This window comes from Stegostoma tigrinum, chromosome 4 (genome assembly GCF_030684315.1).
Source record: "Stegostoma tigrinum isolate sSteTig4 chromosome 4, sSteTig4.hap1, whole genome shotgun sequence".
Lineage (NCBI taxonomy): Eukaryota > Metazoa > Chordata > Chondrichthyes > Orectolobiformes > Stegostomatidae > Stegostoma > Stegostoma tigrinum.
Genome location: NC_081357.1, coordinates 67,317,648 through 67,341,025, shown reverse-complemented (window position 1 = coordinate 67,341,025; position 23,378 = coordinate 67,317,648). Strand labels below are relative to the sequence as shown.

Sequence of the window (23,378 nt, the reverse complement as noted above, 5' to 3'; positions counted from 1 at the left end):
TCATACAGTTATAAACATTGAGAATGACAACCAGTTCTGACATAAAACCACTGACACGAAACCATGAAAATCATAGCAGAGAAACATCATTTGAAAATACATCCAAAATAAATTACTTCATTTAAATAGTGACCTGCGCTTGAAGAGTTATGCAACAAAATTATTAATATGGAGAAGTTACCGCTCCAGTTTTACCACAGAAACTGCTACCCAACCTTCAGAATACATTAAAAGAAAACTGCAATTTTGTTCCTGTCTACATGCCAAAATTGGAATTTATCCGTTAAATGTAGACACACGTTTATCTCAGCAAATTATTTGAAACATGGAACTGAACTTCACCAGCCCGCTGGAAGATGAGTTGAAAAACAAGAGGGCTCATCAAATATTGTCAGAAGGAGCCAAGAAAGAATGTTAGCATCTTCCTCCTGTAATTAGATATTCCAATGATGTGGCAGTGCCGGTGTTGGACTGGGGTGGACAAAGTCAGAAATCACATGACACCAGGTTATAGTCCGACAGCTTTATTTGAAAACACAAGCTTTCACAGCCTCAGTCCTTGTGCTTGCAAATAAACCTGTTGGGATATTTCCAGAAACAGAAAATGGCTGCCCACTGACTAAAGTTGTGTGTTCAACTAATTCAATCAATTGGTCAATGAATGATTACTGTGCACCCGTCACCAACATTTTACTGGCACCAGCAGTGTCTCTCTCTTCTATGTAGGAGACCATCACGCATATTAAGGTAGCTTTCTGGGATATACATGTGTGTAGGGTCAATAGATGTGAAGCTGGAAAAAGCACAGCAGGACAGATAGCATCTGAGGAACAGGAAAGCCAACATTTTGGGCCGAAACCCTTTGTCAGGACTGAGAAGGAGGAGGGGAGCCAAGAAGTAAAAGGGGGGTGGGGGTGTGGGGCTGGGGGAGGTGGGATGGTGATAGGTGGATGCTGGTAGTGGGTTTATTGTAATTGGTCAGTCGGTTTTGAGGAAAACTTCTTCAAGATGGGTGTGTATGTGCATGTGTGTGTGTTTGGGGAGTTGGAGAGGAGTGACAGGGAGAAAGGGTGGACAGATTTCTTTCAGGCTGCGCCATGGCCTCTGCAGCACCATGTTGCAATCAGACACTTCACTCCCGCGGATGCCAGGGTCTGCCTGTCTTGGATCTGGCACATTCAAAAACATCTTACCACCTGAGGACTCCTTAACAGACAGACATCCCTTGCTGCAGAGTCAGCAATAGCCATCTGTATCAATGGCTCTACTGAGTCAGCCAAGCTCGTGGCCTCAGATCGGCCAGGAGTTCTGGGAATAGGCCACCGAGTTTAATTGGATGGCAGTCCTAGGGTCAGTCTCTGAATTGGCTGCTGCCAGTAAAATCGCCCCTTGCAATCCTACAGACTCGGAACTCACTCTTGCTTCCTGTGGTGATAGTTCTTTGATTCATCTGAAGTCCAGTCCATCATTACTAAAGCTGATTTATGATATATCACAGTATTGTTTCTCCCCCCTGCCAAACAAAATTTATAAAAAGACAAGAAAAAAGTAATTTCCCCACAATGCAATTTGCAATACATTATTCTTGAAAAGCACAAAATATTTGATTTTTTAAAAAGAATTACTCAAATTATTAAAACTGTTTTCACTTTTGTGATTAATGTCACTATTTGGTGTAAATCAGGTAAGTGGTTAGCACCGCTGCCTCACAGCACCAGGGGCCTGGGTTCAATTCACCATCGGACAACTGTCTGTGTGGAGTTTGCACATTCTCCCCGTGTCTGCATGGGTTTCCTCCGGGTGCTCTGATTTCCTCCCACAGTCCAAAGATGTGCAGGCTAGGTGGATTGGTCATGCTAAATTTTCCATAGTGTTCAGGGGTGTGTAGATTAGATGGGTTATTGGGGATGGGTCTGGGTGGGATGCTCTGAGTGTCAGTGTGGACTTGTTGGGCCAAAGGGCCTGTTTCCACACTGTAGGGATTCTGTGATCTGTGAAGTGCTTCTCTACAATATTCTAAAAATATACATTATTCTATCTCAGGAGAAAAATGTTCCAATTACACTCTGGTGATAACCACTTTTGTGCTAGAACTTATTCAGCTTCTTTAAATTTGTATGCCAAGTGATAGATGCCCTTGTGCAGTGGAATTAATGGGAAGTTGGTTAGGATTCTTGACCGTCACTTCTCTTCCAACCAGCAGAAAGAACGGGAATTCAAGTTAACCAAGGTCCTAGAACAGCACCTCATTATGGTCCACAGACAAGGACAAAGAAGGGTCTATATAACTTGTCAGCAACATGTACAGCCGGACAGAGGAGGAACTATAGAGCTAATGGCACAATCATAAAATCAAAGAACTCTGTATGAAAACAACATAAAATCCTGACCTTTGTGAAGGCAGTTGCATGGTGTTACCCATCCAAATTTATTTTAATCAATTTCCAGAACACTTCACTGGCAAGACTGGGAATCAATTAAGGCAGTGGGCCTTCATCTATAAGCTTTTTTTTCCCTATTTGTTCACAAGATATGGGCATTATTGGCTAAAGAGCATTTATTACCCATCCTTAATTGCCCTTGAGGTGGTGGTGGTAGGCTGATATTATGAAGTGTTGCAGATTTTGGCGTGTAGATATATGCACGGTGTTGTTAGAGTTCCAGGATTTTGAAACAATTACAGTGAAGGAACAACAATATCATTCCAATTCAGGATGGAATGTGGCTTGCAAGGGGAACTTGCAGATGGCTGCTTCTGCCCTTCAAGTGGTATAGGCTGCAGGTTTGCAAGGTGCTATGGAAACAGCTGTGGTGTGTTGCTGCAGTGCATCTTGCAAATAATTCAAATTGCTACTACTGTATATCAGTGGTGAAGGGAATAATTGTTGAAGGTGGTGGACAAGGTGCCAATCAAGCAGGATGCTTTGTCCTAGATAGTGCTGAGCTTGAGTGTGCAAGCAAAGAGTATTCTATCACAATCCTCATTTGTGCCTTGTAAATTTGGGGAGACAGGCGATAAGTCATTGTTCAATTCCGAGACCCAGACATACTGTTGTAGCCATAGAATTAATATGGCTGGTCGAGTTCACTTTCTGGTCAATAGTAAACCTCAGGATATTGATAGTGAGGAATTTAGCAATGTTAAGCCTTTGATTTTCAAGGGGAGATGGCTGGATTATCTGTTGTTTAAGACTCTCATTCCCTGACACATATATGGCATGAACATTGCTAAACATTTATTAGCCCAAGCCTGCTTCAGTGTCTCAGTCGTCACAAATGGTGCTGTATGTTGTGCAATCAATGAACATTCCCACTTTACAGCTTATGATGGAGGGAAGGTCGTTGATGAAACAGCTGAAGATGGTTGGACCCAGGTCACTATCCTGAGTAACTCTGTAATGATGGCCTGCGACTGAGATGACTGACCTCCAATAACTACAACTGGTTTAAGAATTAAGATTCAATCACATTGCTGTAGTCTGGAGTCATGTGTCAGTCAGTCAGGTAAAGTATAGACCTGAGTCTATAAAGTATGGTTCCTACGTGACAATAGTGAACCAGATTGGCTTTTGATGCATTTGATGATAGGTTTATGTCACCTTTAAAAAGACTCATATAGCAATTTAATGTAGTTCAATATCTCAAAGAGTTTTATATAAGTACTTAGAAGTAGCAAATAATAAGAAGCCAAAAAAAGTGTTGCATAAAATGATCAGAAGTTCTGTTAAAGAGATATATTTCAAGGAGAACCTTAAAGAATGAAAGTGAGTTAGAGTGGTAGAAAAGCATAGGGAGGGAATTCCAAAGATTAGGGCCCAGCCAACTGAAGGCCCAGCCACCAAAGTTGGAGCTATTTAAACTGGGGTGCCCATGAGGCTGGAATTTCACAAGTGCAGATATCTTAGGGGTGTGTGACTGTAGGAGCTCACACAGAATTGGAAAGGGTGAGGCCATGGAGAGATCTGAAATCACGGATCAAAATTCAAATCAAAATGTTACTTTACCTGGAGACGATGTATACCAGTGAACACAGGAATGAGAGGGGAATGGGATTTGTTGCGGATTAAAACACAAATATCAGAGCTTTAGACAACTTCAAGGTTATAGACGGTGCATTGTGGGAGACCAACCAGCTTAAATCTAGAAATAACAAGATTTTGGTTTTGTGTTATCATAAGACATATCAGTTCCCAGCGTAACACGTGGCTTGGAAGACACTAACTTTTATTTTAAACTAGGGAGGTCAATCACTGCAAACATTCACAAGAGTCTGCTAGTGCACATTTAACACAAACAATAAAACATATATTAAACATAAAATATTTTACATTAGACATAATAATTAAAAAGATTTCAATCCAAATACCAGAAAAGGATTCAAACTCACAATATCCATTCTATCTCAGCAAATTTTTGCAAACACCAATACCTCAATGAAGATTTACCACAATCTTCACATGAAAGCTTTATGCTCGGGCTAACACAGCTGTAACTGCTTTCCTACCAGTGAGTTTCTGCACATCCACTGGATGCTTTTGTTCAGCTGGTGTCTCTCCCAGAGACACCGAAAACAAACTGCAAGCTAAACTCATGATTACTTTAACATCATAGCAAACATAAATTCCCACAACTCAGTATCCAGCAGCTTTGCAGGATTTCTCATGAGCGAAAGTAACAATCTTGTACCTCACACTGACACACATGCTGACTAACCAACTCCCATCGAGATTTTTCTATCTACATCCCTAAGTTCCTGAGCAACAGCATAGTTTTTCCACTTTCTTAATGCACTGAATTACTAAATCCCATTTCTTTAATTCAACGGTTGTAAAACCTCATTAAAAAGCATGCAAATTAACAAGTCACCAGACTCCTCGGTAGCAAACCCATAAGAACAAACCTCCAAAAAACCCACATCTCCACATTCTTCACAAAGAACATACAAACTATAAATCAAATCTTAGGGCAGTGTATGTTTCCAGCAACATAAATGAGGGTGTCAGCAGCAGATAGGCTGACACAGTGATGAAGTCAGTGATATTATAATTGTGCAAATAGGCAGTCTAAAGACGGTACAAATTAGAGGTTAGAAGCTCATCTCTGGAGCAAATTTAACACAAAGATCCCAAACAGAATGACATAATCTCGAATCGTAAATAGGGAGAGGGATAAACTCAGGAACTAAGAAATGGAGTTTGGAATGGGCAACAAAAACAATGACTTCTGCTGTTTATAATATTTAATTGGGGAACCAGAGAGATCATTACGTTTATCATCTAGTTTTTAATTCATGATGTAATTAAGCAAAATCTTTCATACATACATTAACTATTGAATGGACCAAAAAATTGTGGAAAAGCACATCCTTTTGGTGTTAACCAGTTCACTTATTTATAAAAGTGACATGCCTTCAAAAAAAATGTTTAAAAATTATTTAAGAATAGCCACACGTGAGAAAAAGGCAAAGTTGCGCATTAAAGCACATCCTTTTAAAACTATTACTTCTCAACCAGCACCAAATGCTTTTTCCATGCCCTTAAACATTTGTCCCAAGTCGATTGTTCAGTGCATTATTCTATGGAGATCGAATTCTTCACATAAATAAATAATTAAACACTTAGATCTATCTAACAACTTTATCTCCTGAGTTCTAATTTATTGGTTTAATTTTGCAGTAATTAGGGCGTACCAGTTATTTTATGTTTCAATGCCACACCATCCCCAAATAAAGTTTAATGGGTTTTTTAAACCCTTATTAATAATTGCCTTTACACTTGGCACTCATTGTTTATATTTTAATTGTCTATATATTTTTGTACCATCATGATCACAATTGAAACTTAGTTCTTTAATGACTAGTGTAGAGGAAAAAGGTGAGCATAACTGCTGTAGAGTTCCACTTTCTATAAGCTTTGTTACATTTTCTAAGTCAAAATAATTCTATCATTATTCTCAAGCCTAAAATTTATCTTGTTTCATTTTTTCATTTATTATATGTTTACCCAGTATACGTTTTGAACAATCTATGTTATTTTATATTTTCAGTTTTACATTTTATAAGCTAGCTTGTATACTCAAAGTGCATAAACAATAAAAATGCTTTATGCATAAACCATCTCAATTATTGTCCTTATTTTGTGTCATTAGCAAATTAGATGCCTTTATTTTTGATTTCAGTATCCAGTTCATTTGTGTAAATTAGGAGGATTCCAATCATTAATTTAAAAGCTTTGTCCAATATGTTACACCAAGCCTTCCTGCTTTTTTCAGTTATCTATGTTCTTTCCTGGATTCCTGGATCTGGTAGCATGTTACAATTAAACTTTCATGTGAAACTTTAGGATAAACATTCTTGAAAACCTTGTGCTCATGCTGTGAAATTTTATCTACAAAGCCAGAAGTAAGGAAGTGAAGGCAATGAAGTAGAGAGATGAATGAAACAGATGAGGAAATGAACATGGAAAGGAAGATGGAAGCAGAAAAAGGAGTACAGACAGCAAAAGCAAAGAAACAGAGGACCACGTCTATTACTTCACTGTAGAAACTGAGCAGCCAATGTAATAAAGAGGAGACAAAAGACAGAAAGAAATGATGAATGGGAAAGATTGGGTGGTATTGGGCCAAATCCATTTTCTTAGCTGGTCACTGGGAGTGGCAGGAGGAGAGACTGGCATATTTGATAGGATTTAGTGATGCAGGGTGAGAGGCTAGAAGAAGCATAATTTGATACAGTGTGGAGCTAGAGGAACACAACAGGTTAGGCAGTATCAAAGGAGCAGGAGAGTCGTCACCAGGACCTGATGAAGGGTCTAGTCCAAAAACGTTGACTCTCCAGCTCCTCTGATGCTGTCTGACCCACTGTGTTCCTCTAGCTCCACACTTTTTCAACTCTGACCCCAACATCTGCAGCTCTCTGAGAAGCTATCTCTGAGAAACATGAATTGTTCAATTTTGTTGACTTTCTGCTAAATGAAGTTTGAGAAACTTGTCAGGGGTGGTTTACACAAGAACTTTTGTTCTTGAAAGTCCTAATTTCAGCTCACGTGCAGTACAATGGCCCCAACCACAGGTGAGCAAGATGACTGCAATTTTATTTTCAGCTTGATTGGTGACAATTGATGGCTACACATTTCAGTTGGATTCAGGGGAGCAGAAATCTAGTTTTCAATGCTTTCTGTGGGGCCTCAAGACAGGATCATTCCAATTTCATTCAGTCAGGGTCCAAACTCCAGAGAATTGGATTGACTCAGCAAAATTATCTTTCTTCAATTATATCTGGCTTGGGGCCGCATTAGGGCTAAGGTACTCGGAAGAGAATTGCACTGAATATGCCAATAGTGTATTTGTATTGATCTACATTGAGGGTTTCTTTTTAAGGTCTTTGTGACTTCAGAGAGCATCCTCCTGGCACATTAATGTTTCAACTTCTGATTCGTTGTGCAACGGCAGTGACTTTACTTTCAATTTGTTTGCAAATATCCTTGGACTTAATTTTCTTTCCACCTGATCATTATTCAGTTCAGTCTTACATTTCCCCATTATATCTTAAACAAGCAAGTCAGCATTTTAGCAAACTTTATTTCAATTACACATTACAATTAATTTATTGGTAGCAATGTTTCTTATTCATTTGATTGGTGCTTGAGAGCTCGAAGCCAGGATATTATTGTCTGAATGGTTATGAGTGGGTGATAACACAGTGTGGAGCTGGAGGAACACAGTAGGCCAGGCAGCATCAGAGCAGCAGGGAAGCTGACATTTTGTGTCAGGACTCTTCTTCAGAAATGGGGGGAGGGGAAGGGGGCTGTGAAATAAATAGAGAGAGGGAGGGTTTGGGCTGGGAAAGGTAGGTGGGATGGTGGTAGCAAGTAGGTAGTGGTGGCGATTGGTCAGTGAGGTGGGAGGAGCAGATAGGTGGGAGAGAAGACGGGCAGGTCAAGGAGGTGGGGATGAGAGGGAGGGTTGGTCTTGGGATGAGGCTGGGGATGGGGAGATTTTGAAACTAGTAAACTCCTCATTGAGACCATTGGGTTGTAGGCTGCCAAGGCGGAATATGCTGCTCCTCCAGTTTCTGTGTGGCGTCATTGTGACACTGGAGGAGGCGCAGGATGGACATGTCGTCCAGGGAGTGGGAGGGGGTGCTGAAGTAGTTTGCAACTGGGAGGAGTTGTTGTTTGTCGCGAACCAAGCATAGGTGCTCTACAAAGCAGTCTCCGAGCCTCTGCTTGGTTGCACCAATGTAGAGGAGGCTACATCAGGAACAACGGATACAACTGAGTAGGTGAGGTGGGAGTAGGAATACCAGGTGTCATGTTACATTGGTCTGCCCCATTGCAAACAATTAGTAAGCACCATTATGTCATGTTCACAAAGCCTGTTAAAACTTTGAAATCCTGAGATCAATTAACTGCAGTACACAATGAATTTTTAACATTTTTGGGATGTGTATGTCACCAGTATTTATTAGTCATCACTATTTCCTCAGGAAGATGGTTATGGGCAGCCCTCTTGACCCTGGGAAGGAGTGAAGATACTCCAGAATGTTGTTTGGTAAGACATTCTACGATTTTCACGAAATGACAATGAATGAACTGTGATGCATAATTAAGTCAGGGTGGTGTGGACTTAGATTGAAATACAAAGATGATGTATGTTGTATAATCATATAATCAGGAACCAGTTAAAAAGGCTCAGATGAAATTCATCTGTAAGCCATAGCCAACAAGGAAGACAAAGCCAAAAAGGAGCCTCCAGTTAAACAGCCAGGAATGTCTCAATGCTTAGCTCCATTATTCAGCTGCACGCTTTATAACACTATTACTTTTTATTGAATAAATTTAAAATCATTGAGCATCAATTTGTTTTATTTATTCAATTTTGGTATTCAACCCAAAAAAGGTACTTCTGCTCTTCAGTTCTGCAATTCAACTTTAATAAAAAAAACAATTCTTCTACACAAAGCAAATTCAATTTATCAAGCTATTCGGGGTTAATCTGTTCAATATGCGTGCTATTTGCAAGTTGTAAACTTCTGTATGTGGTCAACGGATATATTCCTTTGAAGGAGTAGCTCTAGTGGCTAGCTGCACTGGGGTGTATAGGAATCCCATTATTTTAGAAACACAGAAAGATTTATGGCACAGACGATGGCAAACCAGCCAATCTCACAAACGTCAGCTGAAAAAGAGCTACCCAGTTTAATCTCTACTTCCAGCCTTGTAACCCTGCAGATTACAGCAGCTCAAAAGGCATATGCAAGTGTTTTTTTAAATGTGATAAGAGTTTCTGCCTCCATCAGCCTTTCCAGCATTGAGTTCCAGGACCCCAGTGCCCTCTGGGTGAAAAGATTATTTCTCAACTCGTTGCTAATCCTTCCACTAATTACTTTAAGTCTATGCCCCTTGGTTATTGACCACACTGCCAACAGAAATAGATTCTTCCTCTTCACTCTGTCAAGGCCCCTCAATTTTATAAACGTCAATTAATTATCTCCGAAGCTTTCTTTGCTTCAAAGACAACAATGCCTCATATTTCTTCAAAGCTAAGATTCTCCAATCCTGGCAAGAGTGTTGTAAATTTCTTCTGCACCCTCTCCAATACAGTCACATCCATCCTGTAATGTGATGACAAGGATCATGCGTAGAACTCCAGCTGTGGGCCAACCGGTGTTCTATATAATTCTGGCACAACTTTCTTGCTCCAGTATTCTAGGTCTCAGGTAATAAAGTATTACATACACCCCTCTAACAATCTCATCTACCTGTCATTTACCTTAAGGAATCTGACGTACACTGCAATGTTCCTCTGATTCTCTCTATGTCCAGAATTTTATTATTCTTGTTTATTCCCTTGCATTGCTGTGTTTTCTCTAATTGCATTACTTCACACTTCTCAGAATTCATCTGTTGCTTTCCCATCTGACAAGTCATTGAAACATCCCGCAGAATTGAGATGGCTTGCTTCTATCCCAGTTCAATGAACTTAACAGCCATTTCAGAGTCCAATAAGCAAGCTGCAGACTTTGCCATACACAAGGCAAGTGATATTCGAAGGGCTGGGTGGATTGTGCTGTTTGGAAGTTTATGCATTTATTTAGACACCTCAATTTCATACGCCTGACAGTGTCTCTCAAAGTGTTTCTCCGTTCTGGTTGGTCGCAAGCCAAGATCTCCTACTGATATGTCTGACCTACAACAATGCACTGAGGACATTCCTAAAGCATTTCTACTTGCAACTGCCTGCCAGAATTAAGTGAGGCTGTGGCATACTGACATCATCACTTGACCAAAGCAGTGTTTCCTCTAACTTTCCTTCCAGCAAATGGGGCTCCAAGGACCATGCATGACAATGACGTCCAGAAGTCAAAACTGTGACTGGCGTGCTCATAGCAATCATCAAGCACGGAACCTTGAGCATGTGGACACATGTGCAGCCATACAGCTCAGAGGGAATGTTGACACTGCCCCCCCCCCACCCCATCCCCCAACCAGGGACACTTGTTCTGGGTTCCTGGGTTCAAATCCCACCATGGTAGATGATGAAACCTGAATTCAATTTTAAAAAAATCTGGGGTATAAAGATGGTCCAACAGCAACTATACAGTCATTCTCAGAAGTTTTGAAAATCCATCTGGCTCAATAATGCCCTTCAGGGAGGAAAATCTGCTCTCCTCACATGGACCTACAGCAATGTGATTAATTCTTAACAACCCTCCAAGCAATTAGGGATGGGCAGTAAATGATGGCCCAGCCAGCAAAGCTCACATCACATGAACAAATAAAAAAAGACTTGAGTGCCCACGAGAGATGGTGTTTTGGGAGTCTCATGTCAAGTCCTGCCCAGTGAGGCTGGTTTTGAATGATTTTGAGACCATAAAATCAAAAGGCCAGAGACCAAAAGAAATGGAACAGGAATAGGCCACTCAGCTCATCAGTCTGCTCCAGCATTCCTCACATCCACTGTCCTGTGTTTTACCCGTAATCGTTGATTCCCTTATTGATCAAGAATCTATCTCAGTCTTTAAATATACTCTGTCCCTACAGTTCTTTGAGACAAGGAGTTCCAAAGAATCAGAGCTTTCAGAGAAGAAATTTCTCCTTATCTCAGACTTAAATTGGTGCCACTTTATTCTGAGATGATGCCCTCTGGTCCTAGACTCCAGCATAAGGGGAAAATATCCTTTAGCATTTACCCTGAAAAAGTCCTTTAAGAATCCTCTATGTGTCAGACAGATCACCTTTCATTCTTCTAAATTCCAATAAATGGAGTCCCAACCTGTTTACGCTTTGCTCCTAAGACAATCCCTTCTTTCCGGGGATCATCATAGTGAATTTTCTCTGAACTGCCTCCAATACCACCTTGGTGTTGGATATATCAGTTCAGGACAGGTCATTGCTGAAGAACCAGTTTTCTTACAGCTTGATTTGAAGGACCTAAAGTTTGATCAAGCCACAGTGAAAGAATGGCAACATATTTCCAAGTCAGGATGGGAACAGCTTGGAGTGGAACTTGCAGGTGGTGATGATCCCGTCTATTTTCTGCCCTTGCCCTTCTAAATGGAAGTGGCCATGGGTTTTGAAGGTACTGTTTAAGGGGTTTTTTTTAGGAAATATCTGCAGTGTATCTTCTAAAAAGCACACTATGCTACAACTGAGCATCAGCGGTAGAGGGAGTGAATGTTTGTGAATGTGGTGCCAATCAAATAGGCTGCTTTGCCCTGGATGGCATCAAACTTCTCGAATTCTCAAGTAAAGAGCATTCCATGAAACTCCTGACTTGTACATGGTGTACAGGCTTTGGGGAGTCAGAAGGTGAATTACTGACCAGCGTATTCCTAGCTCTGAGCTGCTGTTGTAGCCACTGTAGTTATATGGCAAGTCTAGTTGAGTTTCTGGTCAATGATAACCCCATAAGTGTTGATAGTGGGGGAATTCAGTTTTGTTAATGTTTTTAAAGGCCAAAGGGTGATGATTAGATTGTTTCTTACTACAGATAGTCATGGCCTGGCATTTGTGTGGCATGAACATAATTTACCACTTGTTAGCCTAGACCTTGGTATTGTTGCATTTGAACATGGACTGTGTCAGTATCTGAGGAGTCGTGAATGGTGCTGAACATTGTACAATCATCGGTGAACATCCCCACTTCTGACATTAGGATGGATGGAAGGTCACTGATGAAGCAGCTGAAGATGGTTGGGCTGAGGACACTACCCTGAGGAACTCCTGCAGAGCTGTCCTGGAGCTGAATGACTGACCTCCAGTAACCACAACCATCTTCCTATGTGCCAGGTAGGACTCCAACCATCAGAGAATTTTCCTCTGATTCCCATCGAGTCCACTTTTGTGAGGCCTCCTTGATGCCACATTCAGTCAATGTGGACTTGATGTCAAGGACTGTCACTCTTACCCCATCTCTGGAATTCAGCTCTTTTCACCATGTTTTAACCAAGGCTGCAATGAGGTTAGGAGCTGAGTGGCCTTGGCAGAACTCAAACTGAGTGTCACTGAGCAGTTTACTGCTGAGCACATGCTGCTTGATAGTACAGTTGATGAGGCTGTCCATCACGTTACTGATGATTGGGAGTAGTTTGATTATGCAGTAAATGGCAGGATTTGTTCTGCTGTTTGTATTCAGGATATAACTGGGCAATTTGTCAGATTTTCAGGTAGATGCCAGTTTTGTAGTACACATGTACTGGACCTGTTTGGCTAGCAGTGCAGCATGTTCTGCACTGCAAGTCTTCAATACTATTGCTGGAATGTTGTCAGAACTTATAGCCTTTGCAGTGTCCCGTGCTTCCAACCATTTATTGATACCATGTCAAGTGAATTGAATTGGCTGATGCTGAGGACTGCTGGAAGAGGCCAAAATGGATCATCCACTTGGCACTACGTATGTTGATGCTGCTTCTGGCATGCTCCCCCCCACCCCCCGCAGTCTCCATTGAACTAAGGTTTGTTCCTTGGCTTGATGGTAACGGTTGAGTGGGGGATTGTCAGGCAATGGGGCTGCAGGTTGTGCTAGAGTACAGTTCTGCTGCTGTTGATGGCCCATGTAGTCTCATAATGGGCAAACAAAACTCCTGCTTCTTACTACGTACCATCCTGCCTCAGCTGATGAATCAATATATCTGTATGTTGAACACCACCTGGAGGAAGCACTCAGCATGGCAGGGATACAGAATGTACTCTACTTAGAAGATTTCAATGTCCATTACAGAGGCCTAGCCTTAAGTTGTTACATCTGTTTGAGTCTGACCCATTTATTACAGTGACAGTGCCACACAACTAGATGGATAGCATTCTCGATGTGAAAGTGGAACTTTGCTTCCAGGATGGTCACTATTTTATATAGAATCCCCACAGCATGGAAACAGGCCATACAGCCCAACAAGACCACACCAACCCACTGAAGAGCATCCCATCCCCTTACACCATTCCTGGAACCCTGCAATTCCCATGGCTGATGCACCTACCCTACACATCCCTCCGAACACTATGAATAATTTAGCATGGCCAATCCACCTAACTTGCACATCTTTGGACTGTGGCAGGAAACCAAAACTCCCAGAAGAAACCCACGCAGACACAGGGAGAACATGCAACTCTGCATAGGCAGTCATCTGAAGCTGGAATCAAACCTGGGTCTCTGTCATTAACCACTGAGCCACTGTGCCACCCCTGTTATGGACAGATGCATCTGTAGCAGGCAGACTGGTAAGGGTGAGATCAAGTATGTTTTTCCCTCACGTTAGTTCCCTCTCCACCTGACGCAGACCTAGTCTAGCAGCTATGTCCTTTACAAACCGACCAGCTAAATCAGTAATGCTACTGCTGAGCTACTCTTGGTAATGGACATTGAAATCTCCTAACCAGAGTATAATCTGCACCCTTGGCATGCTCAGTGTTTCCTCCAAATGGTGTTCAACATAGAAATGTGTTGATTCATCAGCTGAGGAGGATGGTACGTAATAATAAACAGGAGGTTTTCTTGCCCATTTTGAACTTGATGCCATGAGACTTCATGGGGTCCAGAGTCATGTTGAAGACTCCCATGGACAACTCCCTCCCAACAGTATACCAATACCAATGTTTCACCACCTCTGCTCGTCTATCCTGCCAGTGGGACAGGGCATTTCCAAGGGAGGTGTTAGTAATGTTTGGGACATCATCTGTAAGGTATGATTCCATGAGTATGACGATGTCAGGGTATTGCATGACTAGACTAGTCTGTGAGACAGTTTTACCAATTTTTACACCAGCCCCTGGATGTAATGGAGAAGGTCGACCACTTTTCCAGTGCCTAGCGGTCCATCCAGTTTCATTTCTTCGGTGAGATTTCCGAGCAATTGAGTTGAGTTGAGTGGCTTGCTCAGCCATTTGTGAGGGCAGCTGAGAATCAACCACATTCCTGAGAGTCTGGGGTCACATGTAGGGCCAGAGCAGATCATCTCTTTCCTTGAAAACCACTAGTAAGGCAGTGGGGTTTCTCTGACAGTGGTTTCATGGTCATCATTAAATTCTTAATTCCAGATATTTATTCCATTTGAACTCCATCACCTGCCATGGTGAGAGTTGAACCTGGTCCACAGAACATGAGTTTCCGGACTAATGGTCAAGTGATAATAACACTAGGTCACCACATCTCTCTTGCTGCTGCAGTGAGTCATCCAAGTCACTGAGGCATATTTTACTGCTACCAGGTAAGCCATAAGCTTAATTTCTGTTTTAAGATCCTGTCCCCAAATAGTCTTACCCTCAGTCAGCCGAATGCTAGCACATTGGAGGCAATAATTAATTTTGCCATCTATACTTTGTCTTGCTGCAGAAGGGTACTCCTGAATGTACAAAAAAGACACACACATTTTGTTTAAAAAGCAAAATGGAAATTGACATTTTTTCTTCAACTAAGACAGAGTCAAGTGATCAGGTGACCTCACCTGCTGTATGCAAATGTACTTAAATCTGCCCAAGGTTGGAAGCAGTTTGCTGCTACGACTGGATATGTGAAGATATATTAAAAATGCAATTGATCTCACCTGTAGCGTTAACAGCTGTTACTTCTATTATGCAGCGGCCACACAGAGTTAACGTCTACAGGTCAAAATTCCACAAGTTGGACATGAAATAAAATGTCACAAGGAGATACAAGTGGTCGATAATCAAACCCGATTTTTTGTCAAGGCCACTGCGGTCAGGGATCATCTGTATGAACAATGGGAACATTGGTACCAGGGCTCCCTGACAGACACCAGCTAACAAAAAGAAACATTTCTTAACACATATTTAGGCAGTAGCCTCATGACATTCATACCGGGAGCTGAAGAGACCACAGAGGGAGAAGATCGCAGCCTGCAAGAAAAGAAACCAGACTGGAATTCTAACAGGCAGAGAAATGGGGTTACATTTTACCTGAAGCAAACCAACAAACAAACACAAAATGCTGGAGAAACCTGGATCTGGCAGCATCTGTACACAGAGGAACAGAGTTAACATTTCAAGTCCTGTGACTCTTGCAATTTACCTGCAGATTTGCAAAACCAATCCAAAACTTCCGTACAGGGGCTCAAATTTGGCTGAAGCAAAGCCAAACAAAAATTACTGGTTCAAGGGATAAGCTATTGTTAATTACTGACCATAAACATCCAACTACTATTTTCCCACAGTGAGCTAAAACAAAATCATTAGGCCTGTGGCATTTGTTTCCTCCAATCTTCAAACATAAGTGTATTAGTTACTTTTTGGACTATTTAAACGTTTAAGTGATCTCTTCAGTAATTGCCTCCTTCTGTGTAGGTGAATGAGTGGACATTATTAAATTTTGGCTGCTATGAAATAAACAGTTATTATTTCTGGAGCACAAAAGCTGACGTTTCGGGCCTAGACCCTTCATCAGAGAGGGGGATGGGGGGAGGGAACTGGAATAAATAGGGAGAGAGGGGGAGGCGGACCGAAGATGGAGAGTAAAGAAGATAGGTGGAGAGAGTTGCAATGGGAGAGAGGTTCCCTGAGGTTGGTCCGGAGGGAGGAGGGTAACTTCTTCAGGTTAGGCATCCCTGGAAGAGGCTTCGCAGTGAGGTTAAAATAGTATCAGAGATAATGGGAACTTCAGATGCTGGAGATTCCAAGATAATAAAATGTGAGGCTGGATGAACACAGCAGGCCAAGCAGCATCTCAGGAGCACAAAAGCTGACGTTTCGGGCCTAGACCCTTCATCAGAGAGGGGGATGGGGGGAGGGAACTGGAATAAATAGGGAGAGAGGGGGAGGCAGACCGAAGATGGAGAGTAAAGAAGATAGGTGGAGAGAGTTGCAATGGGAGAGAGATTCCTTGAGGTTGGTCCGGAGGGAGGAGGGTAACTTCTTCAGGTTAGGCATCCCTGGAAGAGGCTTCGCAGTGAGGTTAAAATAGTATCAGAGATAATGGGAACTGCAGATGCTGGAGATTCCAAGATAATAAAATGTGAGGCTGGATGAACACAGCAGGCCAAGCAGCATCTCAGGAGCACAAAAGCTGACGTTTCGGGCCTAGACCCTTCATCAGAGAGGGGGATGGGGGGAGGGAACTGGAGTTACCCTCCTCCCTCCGGACCAACCTCAGGGAATCTCTCTCCCATTGCAACTCTCTCCACCTATCTTCTTTACTCTCCATCTTCGGTCCGCCTCCCCCTCTCTCCCTATTTATTCCAGTTCCCTCCCCCCATCCCCCTCTCTGATGAAGGGTCTAGGCCCGAAACGTCAGCTTTTGTGCTCCTGAGATGCTGCTTGGCCTGCTGTGTTCATCCAGCCTCACATTTTATTATCTTGGAATCTCCAGCATCTGCAGTTCCCATTATCTCTGATACTATTTTAACCTCACTGCGAAGCCTCTTCCAGGGATGCCTAACCTGAAGAAGTTACCGTCCTCCCTCCGGACCAACCTCAGGGAATCTCTCTCCCATTGCAACTCTCTCCACCTATCTTCTTTACTCTCCATCTTCGGTCCGCCTCCCCCTCTCTCCCTATTTATTCCAGTTCCCTCCCCCCATCCCCCTCTCTGATGAAGGGTCTAGGCCCGAAACGTCAGCTTTTGTGCTCCTGAGATGCTGCTTGGCCTGCTGTGTTCATCCAGCCTCACATTTTATTATCTTGGAATCTCCAGCATCTGCAGTTCCCATTATCTCTGATACTATTTTAACCTCACTGCGAAGCCTCTTCCAGGGATGCCTAACCTGAAGAAGTTACCCTCCTCCCTCCGGACCAACCTCAGGGAATCTCTCTCCCATTGCAACTCTCTCCACCTATCTTCTTTACTCTCCATCTTCGGTCCGCCTCCCCCTCTCTCCCTATTTATTCCAGTTCCCTCCCCCCATCCCCCTCTCTGATGAAGGGTCTAGGCCCGAAACGTCAGCTTTTGTGCTCCTGAGATGCTGCTTGGCCTGCTGTGTTCATCCAGCCTCACATTTTATTATCTTGGAATCTCCAGCATCTGCAGTTCCCATTATCTCTGTTATTATTTCTTTTAATTTTAACTTAATGAGAAAACCTGTCCGTGTCCTTTCTTGAGACAGAGCATTCAACGTGATTAAAATACATCTTGTTGTGGTTAGTCAAGAGATGGATAAAGGGAGAAGCCATCCTACATCTTTCCCCTTTCCATAAGTCAGTTTTCATACAAAGGAGGTTTCAGAGATACGGAAAACGGTCCACATTTTGCAGTTTCTCACCACTGCTCTCAAATGAATGGAGGGAGCTGTTCTGCTGCGGCAACTGGCTGGAACAGGGCCTCAGGTTCATCATATGCTTCAGAGAAAGAGTACGCAAGTGACTTCAGCTCAGTTTCTGAGTGAGCAAACACACAAACTTCACCTGAATGGCTGCTTTATGACGGGCGTGGAGTAGTTTGGTTTTGGATTTGAAGGCCACATGAATTTAAAAAATTCCTCTCCTTTAGAATATCCCCATAGCTGAGGTGTAAACTTACAGCAAAAAAATGAAGAGTTAGCATAATGACAAAACTTTCCTTCACTCCTTTTTTTCAGTTTGATAGGGTCTGTAATAATTCTATTAGTGCCACATGGAGAAAGGATAATGACAAATTTCTGAGGGCAACCAAATTTGAAAAGGACACCTCATAAACCTCAGAAATTGTCACTTCGAAAGTGTCAAAAAGCTTTCATGAGGTCGTTCCTTGCACTTGAATTTGCCATGCAATTAATATTATGTCTACAGTGCCTCTCAATGGGTGAAAACCACACTCCAATTCTGAAATAAGTTCCTCAACCACAGAAATGGGCATCTAACGAAGATCCTTGCAATAATCTTCCCACAGGCAGGCAACGGGCATATTCTCTCCTTGCAAGTACATTCTTCCAGCAATTTGCTTTCTTCCAGCCTTCAGTGTTGAAAACTCTGAGGAGGATTAGTTTGTTAACAGTTAGAACTCAGGCTGGGGAATGCTCCAGTATGCTGGAGAAGGGCTGCCTGGTCTCAGCTGCTGCCAGAAATGAAGCTGTGTACGTTTGTGCTGCAAACTGTGGCACATCGATTCCTCAATTCGGGTGAACCAGATCTCTGATTATTCCATAGGAAGATCTGCTGAGCCGACAAGCAAGCTAATTTCTGACGGTGAGGACTACTCTGTGGAGATGTCACTCCTCTTTTGGATGGCCATCGCATGGAAAGTTGTATGCACTGCTTTGCTCCTTCATTTGGCCTTCTCATGCATGACTTGTCTCATTTAAAAGCACATAGACTACATTGAGACACAAATATACCTTGTCTGTGATGACAGTCCAGTACTCAGATCTGTCACCATTAAGGCTGCCCATGAGAACCCTAGTGAGGGAACCCTCCAAAATCTCATTTTGGTAAGTGAGAGATGCCTGTACATGATTTCATTACCAACAATCCCACAGTCTTCACAGATCCTATGGAAAAGGTGCTCCAAGATGACTGAAGGCCAGACTAATCTGTGAGTCATTAGCACATCTTTTCATGATCATTTGCAAGTGACCATCTTTGACGGACTTCTTGATTTTAGGGAGTTACTGATCACATAAACCTAATTTAAGCAGTCAACAATTTGTAACAATTTTTCGATAGTTTATCGAATTTGAATAGCAGTTTAGATAGGATACATTAGTTAATTAGATGAAGAAAGTATACAACCATAACAATTGGAGATGGTTGACTGATACCAGAAGACAAACAGGCCATTAGTACAGAATGTGTGGTCTTGTTAAGATGGTGGGGCAGCAACCCACTCTCTAGCTGAGATAAAAGGGAACTCTTACGCTGGTCTTCCTCTTCTCCTTCTGAATTATCTTCCATTTGAGAAAACAACTCTCTGAGGACTGACTGATGAGTACTCTCCAATAAGAATGCCCCTATGCCCCAAGCATTTATTGTCACATAACATTTCTAGGGCCAGGTTGTTTTCTGTGGGTCAATCAATTATCTGAACCCTTTTGACCAATGACCACTGGACAGCTACTTGATGTCAAATGACTGTTGTCACCATGCCTGCCTTCAGCTGAGAGTTAGTTTACTATTCTTCCTAAAGAACACAGCTCTTATTTTTGAAAACAACACACTAATGATAGGGCGCATTTAGCACCAGATAAATTGTTGATGCTAGTTCAATGAGCATCGTCACCTCAGTGATTTTTTTTTATAATTCTTCCCTTTTGCTCTTATTTGCAAGAATTTGGGGAAGTCGAGTACTGTTGTAATAGCTGTTAAATGAAATCTCATTCTACACAATAAATACCAGGAAAATTCAGTTATGAGAGACCCCAATACCCAACAGCTTCATGCAGTCTTCAGCTTTCTACCTCACCAACAAACACAGGACTATTTTTTGCAACATCTGCAAAGTTCTTAAACATGTTCCTCTGCAAGGGATCCAGTACTGAGCCATGAGGAACTCCACTAGAAACAGTCTTCCAGTCATAAAGTACCCATCAAACATAATAACCATTCGCTTCTCCCACTTACTGTTGGATCCCATAAGCTTTTAATTTTCAAACCAGACCATTATCCTCCACTAAACCTGTTGTATCTTTATCAGCACCAATGTTCTCTTTTATCCAATGCTCCGCATGTTCATTGTTTCCAGACACAGCATCTACTGCCACTTGCCTGGGGAAACATTACAGCAAAGCACTATCGCCAACATATGTGCTACTGTAGCGTGCCACTGCTGGAGAGAATCTTCTCAAAATGCAGACTGAACTGTCTGAGTATTAAACAGTAGCTCATTTATGATTGCTATAAACTTCTTTCTGAGCCAGTTAAACCCAGCCACATATTTGGACAGATTAATTCAAAGCTTATATCACGGTTGCAGAAGGAACCATGAGTGATATCCAATCTGAATTTATAGCTCACAACTTCTATTTTAGATAGATGTATTTGGTATTGCTTTTTCAGTAAGTGAAGGCTTCATAGGCAACGAAATGATGTGAGACGAAAATGACAGATATGAAGCTTCTGAATTTGACGTCTAGATAAAATTAGATGTTGTGTTGTTTTAAAAAATCCAATATTAAAAAGCCAGATGGACAAAGCATTAGAGTTTGGGTCAATAAATTTGGTCAAATAGGCTTCCTGGGTTTATAATCAAACTGTTATAAATAGAAAGGGCTGGAGAGAATAGGGAGGCCATAAAAGTTTCTTTTATCTGTGTTTAAATGAGAGTAATAAATGCTTGTTTTCCACCAGCAAATCAGATGGCCAAAAGATTGAAACTTCATCCTAAGCATAAGTGTTTATGACACTGGAATAAAACAGGAAAAATCTATTCTGTGTTAATGTTTCAGGTCCAGTGACCCTTCCTCAGAACTGAAATATTAACTTTGTTTTTTCCTTCACAGATGTCGCCAGATCTGCTGAGCTTTTCCAGCAACTTTATTTTTGTTCCTGATTTACAAATTCTGCAATTCTTTCGGCTTTTTAAATTTATTCTGTTTTAGTTTCCTTTTAGGGAAAACATTTCCTCAATGCCTTTCTAACCACTTTTTTGAACGTTTACAATGGCTTATTAATACATTCTAGCAATTTCCCAATGACAGATATTAGGTAACTGACCATATTTCCTGCTTTACCTTACCCTCTTTTTATGAATAAAGGTATTAAATTTGCTATTTTCCAGTCTGCTGGGACTTGTCCAGAATCTAATTGCAACTACTGTCTCTATTATCTTAGCAGTTATTTATAGAATCATAGAATCTCTACAGTGCAGAGGTCATTTAGTCCATCTCACCCTCTTAACAGCATCCCACCATATCCCTGTGACCCTGCATTTACCACAGCTAATTCACCCAACCTGCATGTCCCTGGATAGCATGGGACAATTTTAGTATGGCCAGTCCACCTAGCCTACATGTCTTTTGAATGTGGGAGGAAACCAGAGCAGCCAGCAGAAGCCCACGAAGACACGAAGGAACATACAAACTCCACACAGACAGTCATCCAAAGCTAGAATTGAACCTAGGTCCCTGGCACTGAGAGGCAGAAGAGTTAACCACTGAACCAAAGAAAAATCAATGGGTAGATCCCACAGATACTGGTCCTGTCCAAAAGATACAATGTGCCATGCGCAATCCAAGGAAGTGCACAGTGGAAAGATTGTACCCACAAGAGATTCAGTAATTAGGGGAATCTGCTGCAAGGGCTGATCAGCTAAGAAGGCACACTGCCTACGTGGTCCAAAGGTAAAGGATATTTCAGAGGTACTGTTGAGGAACTTGGAAAGGAAGGGGGAAGATCTGGGTTATGGCCCACGTTGGGGCCAATCACATTGGGAAGAAAAGGGAAGACAACCACAGGTCAGAGGCTAAGATTTCTGCATGAGTCCCACCATCTACAAGGTGCAAATCAGGAATGTGATGGAATAATCTCCACTTGCCTGAATGTATACAGCTTCAACAGTACTCTAGCTGCTTGATACCATGCAGGACAAAACAACCTTGAGTGGCACCTTATCCAAAATTTTCAACATTCACTCTCACCACCACCAATGAACAGTGGTAGCATGTGCACCATTTACAAGACACATGGAATGGCACCATCAATAGTGTCTTTCAAACCCATGACCTCTTGTACTTCGAAGGACACTGGTAGCAGAAACATGAGATTGCCACCATCTGCAAGTTTCCATCTAAACCACACACCATCTTGGTCAGGAACTGTAATACCATTCCATCACTGTTGCTGGGTCAAAATCCTGGAACTGCCTAACTCCCCATGAACTGCAGTAGTTCAAGCAGACAGCTCATCATATCTTTGCCAGGGCAGTTAATGATGGACATGTCCATATTTTGTGAACAAAAACAAAATCAGAAATGGGGCCAAATTAGTTAGTTGAACTAAACCCAGACATCAAAAATAAAGTGGTAATCCAGTAAATGAATTCAATGCGGTGATCAGGTGAAAGTGGAGCACGTTGAGTAGGCTTCTGTAGGATATTTGCTGATTAATATTATGAGCTGCTAATTCGAGTCAGTAAGGAAAACTATTTACTTTACTCCTTCAGTATTGGCAGACTCGAAAATGTGACCCACACAAACAAATTAGATACAAAGGTAATTGAAAAGATGCAGATACAAAATGATATATCAAATTAAAATTTACACAAGCCACAGATTTCAAATCAAAATTTTTTTCCCCAGATGCAACGAAAGAACCTTTGCACCTTTTGCTCTAAACAGTTCTGTCCTGAAACATTAACTTTGATTTCTCTCCACAGATGCTGCCAGACCTGCTGAGCTCTTCCAGCAACTTCTGTTTTTGTTTCTGATTTACAGCATCCACAGTTCTTTTGGTTTCTATCAGTCTCAAGTTGATTTCCAGAATTCTTGAAAATAATTGAACCAAGAATAATTGTGGTCTTAAACTACATTGCAAGCAGAGACATCTGATGGAAAACAGATTGCTAGGAAACTAAAATATAAATGACTTTTAAGAGCATTTTTCAACATTTTCAGGCAATTCTCAATTTCTTCTGGAACTATGCAGTTGAATACCAGAAAGAAAACCATTAATTAGGTAATCGGGTCATTTAAAAATAGTAACACTGCCCAAATCAACTTTTCTACGAATCAAACGTAGTTTAATATCTGATGGCCATTAGCTTTCACTGTTACATTAACTATAATCATAGGAACAGTGAAACAGGAATGGGTCATTCAGTTCTTCAGATCTGCTCTGCCATGACATAGATTACAATTTATCTGCACCTCAGCTCCATTTACCTAACCCTTTGAGCCACATTATTTTTATCCTGGCCCAGCATTATTCTAGTGATCTTAGTCTTAAAAATGCAATTCACCCAGTACCCACAGGTGTTGCAAATAATTCTGGATTTCTATCACAGATTGCATGAAAAGTGAATTG

General features: G+C 41.7%; 1 protein-coding gene across 2 annotated transcripts in view; it reads right to left on the bottom strand.

Moving 5' to 3' along the window:
- Positions 1-23,378, bottom strand: part of trmt11 (tRNA methyltransferase 11 homolog) — a 94,548-nt gene that overhangs the window by 4,877 nt on the left and 66,293 nt on the right. Inside the window, exon 13 of one of the 2 annotated variants that reach the window (XM_059645389.1) lies at positions 15,316-15,353. The exons of the other annotated variant lie outside the window; for it this stretch is intronic. Within the exon in view, the coding sequence (XP_059501372.1) occupies positions 15,316-15,353 (38 nt within the window). The remainder of the gene's footprint in view (positions 1-15,315; positions 15,354-23,378) is intronic. 2 annotated transcript variants of the gene reach the window in all.